The sequence below is a fragment of the Simochromis diagramma genome, unplaced genomic scaffold, assembly GCF_900408965.1.
Source record: "Simochromis diagramma unplaced genomic scaffold, fSimDia1.1 OVJJ01000165.1, whole genome shotgun sequence".
Classification (NCBI taxonomy): Eukaryota; Metazoa; Chordata; class Actinopteri; order Cichliformes; family Cichlidae; genus Simochromis; species Simochromis diagramma.
Window position 1 is genome coordinate 1,214,139 of NW_024387467.1, and position 19,873 is coordinate 1,234,011.

The following is a 19,873-nucleotide window of genomic DNA, read 5'->3' on the forward strand; positions in this document are numbered from 1 at the left end:
AAGACTCTTGTGAAACCTTTATGTGATTGTATGTGCACAACTATATTTTGAATGTTTGTGTTTTTGGTCAAGATTTAGAAAATGACCAGTGATCGTATCCAGAACTGTTAGAAGCGTAAATTTCCACTGCAGCTGACGCTCTTTATTATCCAACCCAGATGAAACAGTGATGGTTTGGTGTGGTATATGGGGCACAACGATAGTGGGTCCATTCTTCATCAATGGAAACCTCAAGGCCACTGGATATTTGAAATTGCTACATGATGATGTGTTTCCCTCTTTATGCACTGAAGCTGGCACGTTCCCTCAGTTTTTACAGCAAGATGGTGCACCACCACGTTATGGGTGCCAGGTCCGAGCATTCCTAGATGATCAGTTTCCTGGAAAGTGGATTGGTCGTCGTGGGCCAGTTGAATGGCCCCCAAGGTCTCCCGATCTGACCCCCTTAGACTTTTATCTTTGGGGTCATCTGAAGGCAATTGTCTATGGTGTGAAGATACGAGATGTGCAGCACCTGAAACTACGGATACTGGATGCCTGTGCTGGCATTTCTCCTGCGGTGTTGCTATCAGTGTGTGAAGAGTGGGAGAAGAGGGTTGCATTGACAATCCAACACAATGGGCAGCACATTGAACACATTTTATAAGTGGTCAGAAACGTGTAAATAACTCATGAAATAATAAAGTTACGTTGAAACCAAGCACACCATTGTTTTTCTTGTGACATTACCAATAAGTTTGATGTGTCACATGACCCTCTTCCTATTGAAAAAACAAAAGTTGTATCCAAGATGGCCGACTTCTAAATGGCCACCATGGTCACCACCCATCTTGAGGAGTTTGCCCCCTCACATATACTAATGTGCCACAAACAGGACTTTCATATCACCAACCATTCCCATGTTGTTACTGGTGTATCCATATAAATGGCCCACCCTGTACTTTGAAGTCAGGTTGACCTGAAAATCCTTGTCTTTGTTACTTCCAGCACAGACAACTGTAATTACTTATTAGAATGTCCCCATAGGTGTCTGAAAAGCCTCCAGCTGATTCAAAATACTGCAGAGAGTACACTGATGGGGACTGGGAAGAGTCATGTTTCTCTTATTAGCATTTCTTCTCTGGTTTCTTGTTAAAGCCAAACCAAGATTTCAAAAGCTTTGCCTTACATGCAGAAACCTCAAAACCAACCTTCATAAATACCTTAATTACAAAATGAATTAAATAGAGGGCTTTGCTGTCAGGCTGCAGGCGGTTTTTCAAAAGTAGAATGGGCGGTAAAGCCTTTAGCTGTCAGAGTGCTCTCCTGGAAAATCAGGGTTTTGTTTTAAAGGCGTACTGCCTTGACCTTTAAAATGAAGCTTCAAACTGTCCATTTTCATGAAAGCTGAAGCTGTAACTGTGGATGGAGGCTGAGCGTTGATGAGGGAGCTCCTGTTTTCCTCTCTGCCCTCCCTTTACCTTTCTACAAGTGCTTCTAGGTGTTTACTCTTTTTACTTATTATTACTTTATAAAAACAACAACACTTGTATGTAATATAATAATGATGCAGTCCAGTTCCTTGTGATCCATTCCAGTAGCTCTTGGAGCTAGAACGCAGTGCATTGTGGGACGTAGTATGATGGTGAAGTCAAGATGGCTGCGAAGCTCAGGCAGAGGAGAGAGCCTGTAGTAGGAAGGCCGTGAATGAAGTTTTCTATAGAAAATCCTTCGTCGGTGCCCGATCGGACTTAAAGCAGTGTGCTGTTTACGTTGGAGACAAGCCGCGCAGGACTTACAACACCCACAAACAGCAACAGGATAACAAACTGCTGGCATAAAGTCTCGTATGAATTCCGACGAGAAGGAGGACTGTGAGTGTGCGCCACCACAGGCCGAGACGAGCTCCGCCGGAGGAGCCGATAGGTGGGGATGCTCAGAGGAAAGGCTCGGGATGCTAGGACGATCAATCAGTGCGGGGGCTAGTTAGCTGTTGTTGGAGGCTGTGTGGACGTCAGTGCTCCTTTGTTTCAGGCAACATATTGGGGCAAAGTTTATAGCAAGCACCGGTTAAATGAAAACGAAAGAAATCTGCCCGCGGGTCACTTTGAAGACATTACTTTTGTATGAGTAACAAAGTAGGCTAACTAGCATTTGCTGTGTTAGCTTGCTAAAGTGAGCGACAGATTGTCCCAGTGGCAACATTTTTGGGCTTTACCAGCCCGTCCAAACTGGACTACAGGGTTTAGGTTAATGCTACATTTTACAAAAGAGATAAAATGAATTATCTACATAGATGATTACATTTACTGCGACCCCGGTCACTCTAAGTGGAAGCCAGTGCTTAGCTTTAAAAAGAGCGAATGTGGGTTTGCTGGTTAGACTGTTGTCCTCTTCTACACAGCTCGACCAATTTCCTGTGCAGGACTCTGACTTTGTTACCCCACAGCAGAGCCAGCAGTACTCTGAAATGTCATCATGACCTGTGCCGTGGTTCTTATCCTTGTTTGTTGTTCATTCAGAGAACACGAGGAGCCTGAAATAGAAAACCCAGAAGCAAGCCGAATGTAAGTCAAACTCATTACCTTTCATGTGTGGAGTTCATTCAGGAGCTTGGTGTTAGGGTCTGTCCTCGCTTCTTTATTTCTTGTCTTCATCTTGTGCCTTGACTAAATGTTGTCAGCTGTATTGTTAGTGTGATACACACCCAGTTCATCTCAGCAGCTGTCACACTGTTTGCTCTTGATGTGAACATTTGAAGGACCGTTGGCTTAAATAAAACATAATTAAAGTACTTCAGGTTAAAGTGCTTTAATTATGCATGGAATTTATGGAGCTTTGAGTTTACATTATCAGTTGTATCTGTACCTGTGAATAAATAATACTGCTGTTCTATTAGTATTGCTTCAGTGTTTCCTGTGCCAATGGCAAACGGCAAATTTGAATTTATTCTAAACACTGATAATAAATCTGTCGTGACACTTGACCTGAAAGTGGCTGGAAATGCAACACGTCCAAAGCTCCATAAGCCCGAGCTCAGCATCCAGCCTGAGACCAAGCTCAGCTCTTGTGTTGTCTGTTGACAGAAACTCTTAGTGATTCTCAAGTGGGAAAAGCATTGCAGTCAATCTCGCGTCTCCCATTATTTCACATTGCACTCAGTGCTTTATGAGGATCACAGTGGATTCGCGCAGTGCTTTTACCGCCTTGTGTTTTACCTCTGATCACAGGAAGCGAGCAGCTGCCAAGCATCTAATAGAGCGCTATTACCACCAGTTAACGGAGGGCTGTGGGAATGAGTCTTGCTCCAACTCGTGGTGTGCCTCATCAGTTGGCTTCAGCCGCATGGATAACAACGAGGCAGCGGTCAAAGCCCTGGAGCTCTACAAAGTCAATGCCAAGCTATGCGACCCACACCCTTCAAAGAAAGGCACCGCTTCCACCTACCAGGAGAGCAGCGCTCACAGCAACTCTGCGTGCAGCAACAAGAAGATGAACCATAAGGACATCCACTCTGTGCGAGACAATTTTAAAGGTGAGCAGATTGCGCTGTTTCACTCGTGCAGTTTGTGTTTTTGTTTTTCTCTGGTAACAACATTTGTGTCTGTGTGTAGATGTAAATTACCTGACAGAGGAGAAGGTGTATGAGATCCTGGACACCTGTGGTGAAAAGGAGGATTACTCCCCTCTCATCCGAGTGATAGGCCGAGTTTTCTCCAGTGCTGAGGGACTGGTGCAGAGCTTTCGGAGGTCCAAACCGCACACCAAGGAGGAGCTCAAGTCTCTCCAAGGTAAGGACGAGGACAAGGATGAAGATGAAAAGGAGGCAGCTGCGAGTTCAACTACAGCTATGGAGGAGGATTCCCCCACCTCCTCATCATCATCGAGGCTCGGCGAGTGCTCGTCGGGAGAAAACGACGTCCAAAAGCTGGCTCCCGATGAGGTTTCGGTCGATATCGAAGCTGTGCGAAGGGTCTACGAGCGCCTCCTGTCCAATGATAAAATCGAAGCCGCCTTCTTGAATGCGCTGGTCTACCTCTCGCCTAATGTGGAGTGTGACCTGACGTACCATAACGTGTATTCACGAGACCCAAACTACCTGAACCTTTTTGTAATAGTGATGGAAAACAGCAACCTCCACAGCCCCGAGTACCTTGAGATCGCTCTCCCACAGTTCTGTAAGGCCATGAGCAAACTCCCGCTGGCAGCTCAGGCCAAGCTGGCGCGTTTGTGGTCACATTACAGCGCTGAGCAGATCCGGCGCATGGTGGAGACCTTCCAGCAGCTCATTACCTACAAGGTGATCAGTAACGAGTTCAACAGCCGCAACCTGGTCAACGACGACGACGCTGTGGTGGCGGCCACTAAGTGCTTGAAGATCGTCTATTATGCAAATGTGCTGGGTGGCGACCTTGACATGGAGCACAACGAGGAAGAAGACGAGGAGCCCATTCCAGAGTCCAGTGACCTCACCCTGCAGGAGCTCCTGGGTGAAGAGCGCAGGAACAAAAAGGGCCCTCGAGTAGACCCGCTGGAGACAGAGTTGGGAATCCGTACAAGCGATTGCCGGCGGCCGCTCATTCCCTTTGAGGAGTTTGTCAACGAGCCTCTGAACGAGGTGTTAGAGATGGACAAGGACTATACTTTCTTTAAAGTTGAAACTGAAAACAAATTCTCCTTCATGACCTGTCCGTTCATCCTGAACGCCGTCACCAAGAACCTGGGTCTGTACTACGACAACCGCATCCGCATGTACAGCGAGCGGCGGATCACGGTGCTCTACAGCTTGGTGCAGGGTCAGCAGCTCAACCCTTACCTGAGGCTCAAAGTGCGCAGAGACCACATCATTGACGATGCTCTGGTCAGGGTATGTGCATTCAAACCGACTTCAGTGTCCCTTTGATTAGTTGGGTTTTGGATGGTTTCAATTCAATTTTATTTATATAGCACCAAATCACAACTACAGTCGCCTCAAGGCGCTAATGTTTGTGAACGTTTCTTCTGTGTGTGTCTGCAGCTGGAAATGATAGCAATGGAAAATCCTGCAGACTTGAAGAAGCAGCTGTATGTGGAGTTTGAAGGAGAGCAAGGTGTCGATGAAGGAGGTGTTTCCAAAGAATTCTTTCAGCTGGTGGTGGAGGAGATCTTCAACCCAGATATTGGTAAGAAAGCATCGCGAGCAGTTTAGTTTCAGATGGCTTTAAACAAGCGTCGCACATACACGTTGAACTGCTGATGCTGGCTTAATAATTCACCTTGAACTTGGACCTGAGTGTGAAGCTGCGGCAGTACGTGTCTGCTGTTTGGACTTTACCACAGTTCAGTCCAGCTGCTGTCACGGTCCAGCTCTGTGGGCGATACACAGCAGCGTGGCACTAACATAGCATGCAGGGCTGGATTTGAGAGCGTTCACTGTCTGCCCATCAGAATCCATTCAGATCCTTGGTCGGAGTGATCTGGTCTTTCTTAGAATTGTTTCCGGTCAGCCCCCCTTTTCAGGATTTCATAGATATCGCTGCTGCACTGCTAACTGAATCTGGATCTCTGACTGGCTTTTCAAAGCCTAGTTTTAGGAAACTGGAAAGTAAAGTTTGTGGGGGTTTCGTGTCCTGCTTTCTTCCACCTAAAGTGTGTCAGCTGTCATGTTATCGAACTGTCTCTGGTCAAAGTTGTCTGAAAGACGTCCTTCCAGACCTGAGAGGGTTCTCATGTTCCCAGTGAGGTCTAATGGAAACGAGCTGAGTAGTTTTTAGCCAACTTGACAACAGACAAACACAGTGATAGAGAGCAGGGAAAACTGATGTGTTGCTTTTTCCGTGTGCACATGGAGCGTCTCTCGCGTGGCTGCTTCGTATCCCAGGATTCACGGGCGTGTGCTCTGTTTTTCTTGCTGCAGGCATGTTCACGTATGATGAGCACACCAAACTGTTCTGGTTCAACCCGTCGTCGTTTGAAAATGAGGGCCAGTACACACTGATTGGCATCGTTCTCGGTTTGGCCATCTATAACAACTGTATCCTGGATGTCCACTTTCCCATGGTGGTCTACAGGAAGTTAATGGGCAAGAAAGGAACTTTCAGGGACTTGGCTGATGCCAACCCGGTAAGCATCACCTAAGCAGCTGTTTGTGCTGTGTTTTTGTTGTTTTTCTGTCTAATTGATTTAGTTTGGGAGGAAAAGCAGCCATGTTTGTCATATCATGTATGCTAATGCTGATGTTATGCTAATTATAACGTGTTGATTGTCCTGAACCGCTGGACAGGTTTTATACCAGAGTCTGAAGGAGCTCCTGGAGTATGAGGGCAGCGTGGAGGAGGACATGATGATCACGTTCCAGATTTCTCATACGGACCTGTTTGGGAATGCACTTATGTACGATTTAAGGGAAAATGGGGACAAGATTCCCGTCACCAATGAAAACAGAAAGGTGAGCTGAAGAGAACCGTGGAGCCGTTTGTCCTCCTACGATACACACAGGCAAAGAGTGCTTTTCCACTTCATTCAGCTTATCTGACCCAAACCTTTCTGCTGATTGTGATTTATTAAGAGGGCGGAGCTTTAGGGTTGCATGATCCTGTGGTAGCACCTGGGCAGGTCATTGTGTGCAGGTCCTGAAACTGTTACCATGGGAAGTTATTGAGCTGGTTAGTGCACAGTCCCAGTTAGGAGCAGTCTCCCAGACATGGCTGCACCATGTTTACGTCTGGACTCCTCCTGGGATCAATAAACCGTCATAGCTTCTCAAAGTCTGATTGGAAGAGATTTGATGGCACTGATGCTGTTTAATGTTTACTATTTACAGCTGTCATCGGTGCTTTCTGGTAAAGCTTGATGCCTCTTTTCACTGGTTCCCACTCAGCTAGACTCCATCTGGATGTCTTCCATTCAAATTGAGTAGCTCCTCAGCGTGCATGGGGTCGTTACAGCAACACGGCTAAAAGTCCCGTTGTATGCGACACAAACACAACACAACAATGGAGGTTGCCGAGGTGATGGGGACTCGGGGTGCACGGTGTTGCCATGTCCTTATAAAATATTGACTGTGCACTATCCAGCTCTCATTGATTACAATACTGTACTTCTTGTTGTTTCCAGCTGCTGGTGGTTTGTTTTTGATAAAAATGGAAATGTTAAAAGTAACACAAAGATAAGGGATGACATGGTCTTCAAGGCCGGCCGCCCCTCAGAGCTCGCGTTTGTTAAATGTTCTCATTGATGTGTGTTCATATAGGAGTTTGTTGCACAGTATTCAGAGTACATTCTGAACAAAAGCGTGGAGAAGCAGTTCAAGGCGTTCAGGAGAGGCTTCCACATGGTCACCAACGAGTCTCCGCTCAAGTACCTGTTCAGACCAGAGGAGATCGAGCTCCTGATTTGTGGAAGCAGGGTGAGAGTTTTTTTAATGGATGTTTGTATATGCTAGTGATGTCATTCAGTCATTCATTCATGTTTTGTCTCCCACTGTAGAACCTGGACTTCCTAGCACTTGAAGAAACAACAGAATACGACGGAGGTTATAACAGAGATTCTCGGATAATCAAGTAAGAATCTGACCTGAAAACCAAGCTCAGCGCGCTCTGTGTCTAATTTTTATAACCCAGCTCAAAGTCCACACTAATCAAAGGCATTTTTATATCATCATAAAGTCACGGCCCACAATCAAAAGCAGTGGAGACCAGTTCTCACCATGTGGCCCTCCAGCAGACGGATACTCAGTGCTTCACAGTAGGCTGGGTATCCTCACTGATTCCATTTGAATCGGGGAACTTTTGCCTCAGTCAGGAATATTATAATTCTTATCATTTATCAGTACGTATCCATATTTTTATATCTGTAAAAAGAAAACTGACACTTGTGAGACTTTATCAAAGGTGTGAGCATCACAGCAGAGGCCTTTGTGTCAAAGTAGCTGAAGATAAAACACATTGTGTGTTTGCATCTTCGTGCAGAGTCCGTGTTCCTGCTCTCATTTACTGTTTCAGCTGTTTGGTGGTTGTAGAAATTTTGTGAGGTTTAACCTGAGATTCTGGCGTTTCGGCCAAAATAAATTTATATTTAAAAATCGATTCAGGATTTTGATGAATCGATATCACGTTATCCAAGCCAGAATCGATTTTAATCGATAATCAAAACCCAGCCCTACTTCACAGGACTGCAGTGTGGGGAAAAAGCTCCCCACACTGGGTGTGTGGATTTAAACCTTCAAAACCAGCTCTGCTTGGAATGGTTCTTCCAGTAGTGACGTGTGAGGCCGCTTGTTTCCTCGCCGATCCGATAAATGGGATTGTGTAGTTTTAAGGCTGCTGTGAATTCCTCTCAAACATCAACACAAACAGCTGAGCCTAAATGTAAGTCACTGTCCTAAATTCAGCAGCAGCGCTGCAGGTTGCCACCAGCGCCACACCTGCAGCACCGAAGGACGCCGGGAGCAGCGTTTGTCTCGCCCTAGCAACACCCGTCCCTGCTGCTCCTTCAGTTCGCCTCATCATAAACTCATCATCATATTCTGTGTTATAATTGACTCTTGTTTGACAAGGTTTGTGGCCTCACCACACATGACTCTGCTTACGAACATCCACTGAGCGAGCGAGCACACGTGAGGCGTGATGCATTTTTACAGCCATAATTTGCATGCAGTAGTTCCTACCAGTCATTTATATGATCCTAACGATAAAGTCCACTGTGTTCCTGTTAATGATGGACTACAGATGTCGATATTTTAATCTGAGAACCAATTGTAGAACATAAGAATCAATATTTCAGTAACACGTTAGCTTCAGTAAAGTGTTAGCTGGGTTCACTGAGGCTGTGTATCTGTGGCTGACTGTGGAGGAGCTCCCAGGAGAGCCCCAACAAACACCTGGAGCAGGTGAGACGGCAGAAGCATGAGCTGATGTGATCACAACATGTTTCCTGCTTTGCTCAAAGTTCGTCTCCATCACGCTGCTCGTCTCTGTTCCTGCACAGAGTGCAGCTACACAGCCTCTCAGCTTTTAACAGACCATAACTAGAAATTCCCAGCATGCAACTGGGCAAGTGGGAACGTGTTAATTGACAGTTATTATTGTGAAGTTGATGAAGGAGGAGTAAACAGTATGCCATGTTGGCCCATTATCAGCTCCAGTCAGTGCTGCACAGCTCGGCCCAGTCTGCAGGTGCATTTCCACTGCATGCACTCCTGCACCTGAGACTGAGAACAGACCAGAATAGCCCTTTATTGTCACTGTACATGTGCAACGATGATGTGAGTGCTCCACACCAACTGTGCAGTAATAAAAAGTATGAATAGTAGATGCAGGAAGAAATGACAAACATGAGAAATATATCCAAACGAGGAGTGCAGTGGACGCGGTGCGAGCGCGGTGGGCGCGGTGTGAGTGCAGTCTGTGTGTGATGGGCCTGACACTCACGGGGCCTCAGCGCCTGACATCAGCACTGCCTCCTCCTCACTGTGCAGCTGCAGCCTCGTCACCAGGCGCAGACTCCACCTGAGAAAACGAGAGTTTACTTTGGAAGAAGAAAATATGCAAAGACTGAAACCTCGCTCACCGTTAGCTTGTATGTTTAAACGGAGCACATACGTCTGTGCATCCACTGGCTATGTTTTGAAACTGAATTCATATATATTTGATGAAGGCGTTTCCTCGTGTTTGTGTCGTAGGGAGTTTTGGGAGACGTTGCACTCATTTGGCGAGGAGCAGAAACGCCTCTTCCTACAGTTCACCACCGGCACCGACAGAGCGCCTGTGGGTGGGCTGGGCAAGCTGAAGATGATTATCGCCAAGAACGGCCCCGACACAGACAGGTGAGCCGCAGCCGTTCCGTTTCCTGTCCCTCTTCTGTTGTGGTGCACGGGCTGCGTGCGCTCTGCTTCCTGCTAGTGACTGAAGCTCGAAAGTCTTTATGCACAGCTGACTGTGTCCTTGTTTCAGCAGCAGGAGTCCAGTACACAGTGTTTAAAATGTACATGCTTATCAGTAAGTAGACATGAGAGAACGTGGCTTATTACGAGTGGTAGCGTTGTCTTTAAATTCAGCTTATTTATCCAACAATATCCTTTTTCTTCATCACATGTTGTAAAAACGATGAGGAAACTGATCAGTCATCACACCAGTGCAGGTATCTCGAGAAACTGGCATGACTGTTATGAAGTGTGAACACACTGGAAGGATGAACCAGTTAAAGCCAGTCTGTTTTTGTTGGACATAAAGGAGACAGATTGTGACAGCAGCAGACATCGCAGCCCTTTGTGGAGCTGTCGGCCTGTATACTTCATGTATTTTGTCTCTGCATACACTCGGTGTTGCTGTGTGACGATTTGCTTTGTTCCTGACGTGTTGTCTCTGTGATGTGTGGTTTCTCGGCAGGTTACCGACTTCTCACACTTGCTTTAACGTGCTGCTGCTGCCCGAGTACAACAGCAAGGAGAAGCTGAGGGAGAGACTGCTGAAAGCCATCACCTATGCCAAAGGGTTTGGCATGCTCTGAACCCCTGCTCCCAACAGACTCCTTCTCAGAAAGCCCATAAACCCTGCCCTGCCCTTCCTGTATCAGACACAATCTCAAAGGTGACCAGACAGGCCAGAGTATGTTCGAGGAAAAGCAAGTGAATAATGAAAGTGGATACGTGGTTCTAATAAATCTCTCTAATAGATCCGCTGCTGTGCCTGCATCATCACACATCAGTCAGTGTAAACGTAGAGACCTCCTCGAGTACCCGCTCCCACATCCACACATGTGAATGTGCTTTCTGTGTACAGAAAGGATCATTTTCCTCGTTATTTATTTGAAGGTTCACGTTTTTCATGCCTGCCTGTTGTGATAAATGTAAAAGAAATAATGCAAATACGGGACGATGCGTTTCCAACTCGATAAACTCGGCGACAAAGTACCCCTGAACTCTTGCCCACAGCTCCCACAGAGATTTAGTTTAGTGTTCGCTACTGCATCGTATTCCCCACTGACCATTCCACTCTAGCGTAGTCATTGCTTGTTGTTTCCACCCAGTCTGTTTTGAGGTGAGCGCGTGGAAAGAGATTGGGTCCAGGACGGCACATCACATAGCTTGTTCTCCTTCTCAGTTTCGGGCCTTCTTCCTTTGGGGACATGCAGAGATGTGTAAGTGCACTTAGACATTTTCAGAATGTTTGTTCTTTGGTCACAGGTTGCCATTATTGTTCGTTTTATTTCCTTGTCTGCCTGTGTTGAGGAGTCTAAATAAAATCAGTGTTTATATATCAGTGCATACCGTACCCAGGCTGTGGAGGATGTACACATGTAGACTGAGTCTCAGATACTCTCCTTGTGCCAACCTGTACAGCGGACAGGTAGAAGCCCAGCACGTACTCGGTGTCGTCTGCTTTGGGTTCAGTCTCGTAGAAACGGCTCACGCTGCATAGCCCCCCCCCTCCCGTCTGCAGACCTGATAAAGCTTTGTCTGTTGCTGTGGTTACACCTGGAACCTAACGAGACCATCCTAGTTCACGGTGACGTGAGTAGTTTCCTTTGCCGTTGGAGTGTAAAGCTGGACTTTGATCTGGTGATCTCCCGCTGATGAAACATCTCCCTAATATACCATCAGGTGACGTGTAAATGTCTTCTCGTTTGCATCCAGGAGCCGTGAGGCGAGCTCTCCTCAGTTTGTCTCTTTGAGGGTGAAAGAGGCCGTGCTCGCCGTGCTCGCCGTGCGCCTGCTGCCGCTTTGTTTTGTAAGCTTGGCCTGACTTGCTGTGGACCTTCATACCTCTCTGTTTACAGCACAGATAACACAGGTGTGTCTGCTGTGACTGTGTGGACACGTCGCTGTGACCTGATCAGTGAAACAGGTGTAACCACTGTTGAAAAAGTGCTTTGTCTCTAATAAGGACTGTGAAATCATTTCCCCTCACAACAGGCAACGCGTCCTGTTTTGAATGCTTTTCCTCCTCATCGGTCAATAGGCTGCGTAATCTTCTCGGACACAGGATCGTCTCGCTGCTTCAAAGTTCGGTTGTCTTTTTAAACATCCCGCTGTTGTTGTGTAGTCTGCGATATCCATCCTCTGACACAGTCGGCAGACGTCCTCGGGTCAGGCAGCACGGCCGTCACACAGAGGCAGGCTTACAGCAACGCTTTGCCCAAATCGTTGACATCACTCACTTGGAAGTGAAAACGCCACTTTGGCAACAGCTCATGTAACCATGGTAATAAGGGTACCATGTAAAATAGCTGCTCCATCAGCAGACAGTTGTTTTAAATGCTTGATGGTCATCGAGTTGCATTTGTAAAAGCCTGTGGCTGTTGGAAGACACTGAGATGCGCTCCCCCGCATCTATATCCATGTCTGTAGGAACGTGGAGAAAGGGCGAAGGAGTTGCTAAACCTGCAAACTACCTGGATGTCTTACTTACAAATGAGTGGTTGTGATCGTTTGGACAAACTGGACATAAACATGCACGTGAAGCTTGCTGTCATTGAAAGCTTTCCTTTGTGTGACCTCACAGCTCCTACACGCAGCAGGCTCAGGTGTCCACGTGCGTACTTCCTTATGAGGTACTGGGTGGTATCGTTCTGTGTACAGAGACCGTTTGTGGCGTGTAACGTGACCTCACTCCTCCAGCCGCTGTGGTTAAAGGTCTGAGAACAGATGATGGCATGGAAGAGGTCACAGACCATGGACCCGAGTGTGTGGACTGCATCACGGCTATTGCCAGAAACCATCTTTGAACAGAGAGCTCTTAACGTCATATAACCCTGCCTTGTGTCTTCTCTCTGGTCATGTGACTGTACCTGCAGTCTGGTAAAGCCGTTCAGAGCAGCGTGTACGTTTGTGGCGGTTGGCTGGAGGTGGGGGGTCAGTGGTTTGTCCCTCAGACGCTGAAGTCGTTGCTGCGTGGCTGAAGTACCTTATAGAGGAGCGCGTGGAGCGCCACGATGCCCACAACATACCACTGAGAGCACAGTGCTCAGCACTGCCATCCACCAACCTGAGCCAGTCTTTATCTTCTCCTCTTTTTCTCCTCCCTCATCAGCTACTCCCAACACTAGTTTAGCCTTCGTCTGAGTCACAGTACTAGGAGTGCCTAAAAATGTGGACAGCACTGGACTGTGCTGGGAAGTCACTACAGTGCACAGTGTGCGTGCATTGTTCTACGTACTGCAGTAATGCTCACTCATGTGGAAGGCTAAGCAGTACAGCCAGGTGTAGTTTCAGCTGTGTAACCTTACCCGTACCTCCATGTTTGAATGCTGAAGATGCTGCTTGCTGCACACGTGAGCCGACTCAAGGTTAAGGGGTGGACCTGTCTGGGAACGGGAGGCAGATTTCCTCAATTGGTTCAATCAACAGTTAAATTCTCCCACATAGAAACAGGTGAAAGGCTCAAAGTATTCATTGTTGTGAAACATGCTAAATAAAGACGACTGCTTTTTTCCAACAAGCCTGATTTGACTCCACAGGTTTCTTGGTGTCCCGATTTCAGAGCAGGCCCAAACATCACGCCACAAAGATGCAATAAGGCAAAGTGTGTGGGATAAAATCTTTTTTACTTTCGATGAGCAGGACGTGGTTCCTGTTAGGTAATGTTTCCTGTGGCACTCGATGCGACATGCCTCGTTCGCCTGCTCACGTGGATCGGAGACTCGGGGTAAGGATCTTGTCCAAGGATATTTGTACCTCCTGAGCTGCTCTCTGGGTGACGTTGAAGGGTGGACATTCTTAAATTTGGGTGGGTCAATGAAATGGTCATTTTGGTTGGTTCTAATGATGGGTTATACACAGAAATGTGCTTGTTGCATTCTTTTGAAAGCTTATTCGCGCTGTGTGCTGGACTGTGTTTGGAAACAAGAAGCAGGCAGACAGCAATAACATTCTTGTAATTATTACAAATAAATGCCAGCTGTAGTTGTTTGTATAGACTGGCATCGATTTAAAAGACTGCATGTGTAAGTATGACTTTATTCCTCATTCCAAAAAGTTCAGAGAAGAACCAGGATCACATGAAGAGCCAGAAGATGATGACACAGCCAGCAGAAGAACTGTGGCAAGCTCATCATATTCAGTTCCTTTATTATGAGTTAATTTTTTTTATAGTAGGAAAAACAAAAGAATACAATTCTCAAGAGAATGAGGAAATCCATCAGCAGACAGCTAAAGATCTCACATGGACTAATGTCCGTCCATCCATCCATCCATCCATCCATCCATCTTCTTCTGCTTATCCGGGGCCGGGTCGCGGGGGCAGCAGCTTAAGCAGAGAAGCCCAGTCCTCCCTCTCCACAGCCACCTCCTCCAGCTTATAAGGGGGGGAACACAGAGGCGTTCCCAGGCCAGCTGAGAGATATAATCTCTCCAGCGTGTCCTGGGTCTGCCCCGGGGGCCTCCTCCTGCCCCGAACACCTCACCCAGGAGGCATCCATGTCAACTAATGTCAACACTGTTAATCATACATACTAACATTAAAAGAAACAATTCTTTGTTTTGCACTTTAATATTTTGGAACAACACAACTTATTTTCTTTGAAATAAAGCGGGCAAACTCTTTTTGCTTACTAAACTGAAATTGCTCATGCTTGCAGTAGATGCTTACTCAGTGACACCTGCAGAGCTCTGGAATCTAAGCTTTCACTGCCTCGTGCACATTCGTGTTCCTTCATGCTGACTAAGATCGTTCACACGAGCCTAACTGATCAAATGTTGAATATAAAAGCAGAAATGGAAATCATAAACCCTGGACTTCAAACTGAAGCCTGCATGGAAGTGCCAAAAACTGCAGTTCCTGTAGTCATTCCCCACAGACTCCAATTTCAGATGTGAACATGACTTGTAAAAAACAGTTTTGGTGTCTATTGTTTGTTGTTGAGGCTTAAAGTTAGGGCAGATGTACCAACATCTGCAGTCTGCATGGCCCTACTTCTGCTAACATGACTCAGTGAAATTAAAGTCTCTGCTCGGATTGAGGCTTTGGAGCATGTTTCAGGGGAAAGGATACACCACTTTTCAAGAGTTTATTGTCACTTTATTTATTTTTTATTTACAGAAAGCACATTTCTTTATATTTAAAATAAAAATTTGATGATACGTATTTTGAAATGCTTTTATAATATAATATTTGTGTAGGTGTACAGAGGCCCATTCAGCAGATATGTTCCAGTGGAACCTCCTGATCTATGTTCATCATGGTAAAGGTCTGCCTGAGCTTTAGAAAAAAACTGTTGTCAAAAATATCAGCACAGCAGTTTGCAGCTGTGCTGAAGGATGAGGCGGTCAGTTAAGAGCAAGAAAACAGTTACCAGTTTGATTCCAGCTGCAGACACGAATCCGTTCAAGGTTGCGTCTGGCATAAAACTGTCAGTCATCTCAGAACACGCAGAGACAAAGCAGCAACAAAAAGCAGCTGTTAAATCTCCAGATCTGGTTGCAGTTTCAAATCTCTCTCTCACTTTAATGACCAGAACTGAAACTTGTCGGTGTGGTCTTGTTCTTCTAATTGAATGTAGAAAATATTCATAAAAGGTCCTTTTTAGAAATTTTTTTGACTAATTGCGTCCTTCAGAAGAGTTATTCTGATCACAATAGGAGAAGGTCCTGTATGTGCAAAGCCCAGGTCATGGTGTCGTTGCTGAACGAGCCACTCTGGGATTCTGGGCAGAGTAGTAAAGAAAACGTTTCCCACCAGTATTGGTTGGATGCTCACACCGATGCTAAAGTAGTGCTCCTTTAGAACCTGCTTGACTGCTGCTGTTGATTTGTGGCAGTTTTGTCTTTGCTTTTATTCCAGGTTTGTCCCTCCACATGTTTCTGATCATCGCGTGCAGCCTGTTATTGTTATCACTAACACAAGAAAAGACATAATGATCCACGTGGTGGTACGACCCATTGTTATTGTCTATGTGTGGAAACATTGAGGGCAGTCTTATTATTTTTGCATCTTTGGAAGTACTGGGCGGATGCAGTGTACTAGTCCCTGTAAAGAAGACACTCCCTATGTAGTACTGATGGCCAACCTCTACTCATCTACTCTGAGGCTTCTGAACTGGTTTGATAAATTACTGAGGCGCTGCTTGAGTTTACGCTGAGAGGAATCGTATTGATTTATCAGCTTTCGAAATTTTGCTGACATGATTTCGAAACTGGCTTCAATCTGATCGACTTTGTTCTCCAAGTCTTTAGCATCGGTAGCAGCGACAAGCGACTCATCTATGAGATTGTCTTTCATCAGAATGGCCCTTCCTTTCTCCTCCAGAGCATTCTTAGCATCAGGATACTCTGTTAGTGCCTCCATGAGATCATCTTTGGACAGGGCAAAGAGATCAGAATAGCCCACGCTTCGAATGTTAGCTGTTCTTCGGTTACCTGCCTTACTACCTTTGATCCCAAGGATGCTGATTTCTCCAAAATAAGCTCCGTCACTAAGGACCACAAACTGGGTAACACCATCATCTGCTACTACAGCGAGCTTTCCTTCTTTGATGATATACATTTCCCTACCAATATCCCCTTTCTTACAGATGTAATCCCCAGGACTGAAAACTTGAGGCTGAAGCTTCAGGACCAACTCAATAAGCAAACCAGCTTCACAGTCTTGAAAGATGCGCACTTTTCTTAGGGTTTCCAGATGTACGTTAATGGCTATCTCTGCCTTCAGCTTGTCTGGCAGATTTTTTAACACCTGCTTTTCATCGCAGGTTTTCCCCTCAGTCCACAGGTAGTCAAACCACTTCACCACCCTCGCCTCCAAGTCTTTAGTGACCTTTCGAAATTGCATGTACTGCTTGATAGAGTCGATCTTCGCCTGGAACTCTACACGTGCAGCATTCATGTTGGAGATCATGGCTCCAACATTTCCAACAATTGTTGCAAAGATCAAAACCCCAGTAAGAAAGTCAACCACGACAAAAAAGTATTCAACGTCTCGGACCGGCGGTGGTGTCTCACCAATAGTGGTCAAGGTAAGAGTGGACCAGTAAAAGGAATAAATGTACTGTCTGGACAGCTGAGAAAACTCTGGGTTTTCTGGCCCGGGGTAGACCCAAGTGTCTGACCCAAAACCAAGTATTTTTGAGACGGCAAAGTACAGGCACCCGTTCCAGTGGATGATGATGATGATGTAAAGTACAAGATTAGCGATTCGGAAGATGTTTGGAAAATTGGTTCGCGTTTCAGTCCGGTCGAAGAACTCAAAGAGACGGCCGAACCTAAAGAGACGGTTGAACCTCCACTCTGGGTTGTTGATTCCGATATAGAAGAAAACAATGTCAGTAGGAATCACTGATAACATGTCTAACTTGAACTGGGGTGTCTTCATGTACTTTTCCTTCAGGATCTTTGCATCCTTTATAAGAAGTCCTTGCTCCAGAAAACCTATTGACAAAGAAGAAAACAATAGTCATTATCATATACTGTATTGAAGATTTTATATAATGACAAACTGAAAATCTTAAGTTTCCATCAGTACCTGTCCTGGCTCTCACAAAGATGTCCATGCAGTAGAGGGCATCTGACACATAGTCCAAAACCAGCCAGAGTGTTGAATTTTGATACTGTAGCTCATTAAAACAAGCTCTGTATGGAAACAAACCATGACTGAGACCCATGAACACTAACAACGATAAGAGAAAATACTAAATACCATGAATTCAAACCTTGCCACCAGGAACATCAGATTGTAGAACACTGGGACAGCTATTGTGAGCAACCAGTAGTAATACATATCTGTGGCTGGGTCCATCATCCACACCTCCTTCCTAAATGAGAAGAAGTTCCCTTTTAATAAAAGTATGTATTTTTTTTAATTAAAAAAAAGTTAGAAATGCAATGTGAGCTTAATTTTGGCAGTAGTCACAGCCTATCTTCAGCCTGGTTCATGGATAAAGTGTATATTACCTAACTGATTGCAGAGTAGTTTCTGGAGGTTTCAAGGAGGTAATGTGCACATGCAAAAAAGCAGTCCTACATATTTGTTTAATATGTGCGTTGAAGGACATGTCCTGGTCAAAAACGACTCCAAGGTTCCTCACAGTGTTACTGGAGGCCAAGGTAATGCCATCCAGAGTAAGAATCTGGTTAGATATCATATTTCTAAGATTTTCAGGGCCGAGTACAATAACCTCAGTTTGATCTGAATTAAGAAGCAGAAAGTTAGCGGCCATCCAGGTCTTTATGTCTTTAAGACATTCCTGCAGTTTAACTCATTGGTGTGTGTTATCTGGCTTCATGGACAGATAGAGCTGGGTGTCATCTGCATAGCAGTGTAAATGTCTGCTATGTCTTCTAATGATACTGCCTAAGGGAAGCATGTATAATGTAAACAGAATTGGTCCTAGCACTGAACCCTGTGGAACTCCATAATTAACCTCAGTGTGAAGAGGACTCTCCATTTACATGCACAAACTGGAGTCTATTAGATAGATATGATACAAACCACTGCAGCACAGTACCTGTAATACCTACAGCATGTTCTAATCGCTCTAATAGGATATTATGGTCGACAGTATCGAACGCTGCACTAAGGTCTAGCAGGACAAGCACAGAGATGAGTCCACTGTCAGAGGCCATAAGAAGATCATTTGTAACCTTCACTAAAGCTGTTTCTGTGCTGTGATGAGCTCTGAAACCTGACTGAAACTCTTCAAATAAACCATTCCTCTGCAGATGATCTGTTAGCTGTTTGACAACTACTCTTTCAAGGATGTATGATATGAAAGGAAGGTTGGAGATTGGCCTATAATTAGCTAAGACTGCTGGGTCTAGAGATGCTTTTTGAGTAAAGGTTTAACTACAGCCAGCTTGAAGGCCTGTGGTACATAGCTGATTATTAGAGATAGGTTGATCATATTTAAGATCGAAGCATTAATTAATGGCAGGACTTCTTTGAGCAGTGTTGGAAGAATGGGGTCTAAAAGACAAAACTTTACTTTGAAGGCAAACAGCCTCTGTTTCCATTTTGTGCACCATTCTTCAAAATCTGTACATAAAATAAAATACACATAAATAGATCAACCTTTTGAATGCTGGATTTGAAATTACACCCAAAAGATAAAATTGTCTGGATGTTCCTTTAACATAACATTAAGTTGTGAGCAGTATGATTAAAATGGTATTATGAGCGGTAGTCTCTTTTTTTGTAAACTGTATATTGAACCATTGGTGGACTCTGCAAACTCTTATGTGGATAACCTTTGCTCATATCCACACAACCTTTTCTCTAATAGAGATTTAATTATTTCAGGCTTAATATTATGAAATTCACAATATTCCTGTTTGTTACATCCCCAAAAAGTATGGTGTACTTACGGTTCTTCCTTTTTCTCATCCTTCTTTTCATCCTTTTTGTCGTCCTTCTTTTCATCCTTTTTGTCGTCCTTTTTGTCGTCCTTCTTTTCATCCTTTTTGTCGTCCTTCTTTTCATCCTTTTTGTCGTCCTTCTTTTCATCCTTTTTGTCGTCCTTTTTGTCGTCCTTCTTTTCATCCTTTTTGTCGTCCTTCTTTCTGTAATGTTCAGAAACAGGTAGGGGGTGTACTCTTAATATCCTCCGTTTTCCTGACATTTTTATCATCTTCTATCTCCTCCTGTGTCAGAATCATCCTCTTCAATCTTATTTATATAGCACCAAATCACAACAACACTTGGGTGACTGTTGATACAGTAGCCCAAAAAGCTTCTAATAACTGGCGGAAGCTGCTAGAAGGTGGATCTCAAGACTTTCATTTTTACAAGCTCTAGCTCAGAAATGATGTGCTTGTCAAGGGATGCGTCCTGTCTTTAACCCCAGTGATCACCAGACAAAATGACGTCTGAATGACAGTTAACAGTTTGAAAGTCTACTAGTATAAAAAGTCAATGCATGAGAATAAAAGAGCATTAAATTCAACTGAGCTCCTTTAATACAGTCTCAGTATATTGAGAATAAATGT

The 19,873-nt window shown here is 45.0% G+C and overlaps 2 protein-coding genes across 2 annotated transcripts; one reads left to right on the forward strand and one right to left on the reverse strand.

The window, feature by feature from the left end:
• The first annotated feature begins 1,594 nt into the window (after positions 1–1,594).
• LOC120723346 (ubiquitin-protein ligase E3A-like) lies at positions 1,595–13,403 on the forward strand. Its single transcript, XM_040014748.1, has 11 exons — positions 1,595–1,905; positions 2,502–2,546; positions 3,210–3,514; positions 3,594–4,846; positions 4,997–5,141; positions 5,876–6,081; positions 6,242–6,406; positions 7,211–7,366; positions 7,447–7,520; positions 9,641–9,784; positions 10,347–13,403. Exons 1-11 carry the CDS (start codon positions 1,829–1,831, stop codon positions 10,465–10,467), a joined length of 2,691 nt encoding a protein of 896 aa, XP_039870682.1. The 5' UTR covers positions 1,595–1,828; the 3' UTR covers positions 10,468–13,403.
• Positions 13,404–15,009: 1,606 nt separating this feature from the next.
• Positions 15,010–17,721, reverse strand: LOC120723430 (cyclic nucleotide-gated cation channel alpha-3-like). Its single transcript, XM_040014860.1, has 3 exons — positions 17,602–17,721; positions 17,415–17,521; positions 15,010–17,320 (listed from the first exon to the last, which is right to left on the reverse strand). The coding sequence occupies exons 1-3, from the start codon at positions 17,688–17,690 to the stop codon at positions 15,966–15,968; spliced, it is 1,551 nt and encodes a 516-aa protein (XP_039870794.1). The 5' UTR covers positions 17,691–17,721; the 3' UTR covers positions 15,010–15,965.
• Between the last annotated feature and the right edge of the window lie 2,152 nt (positions 17,722–19,873).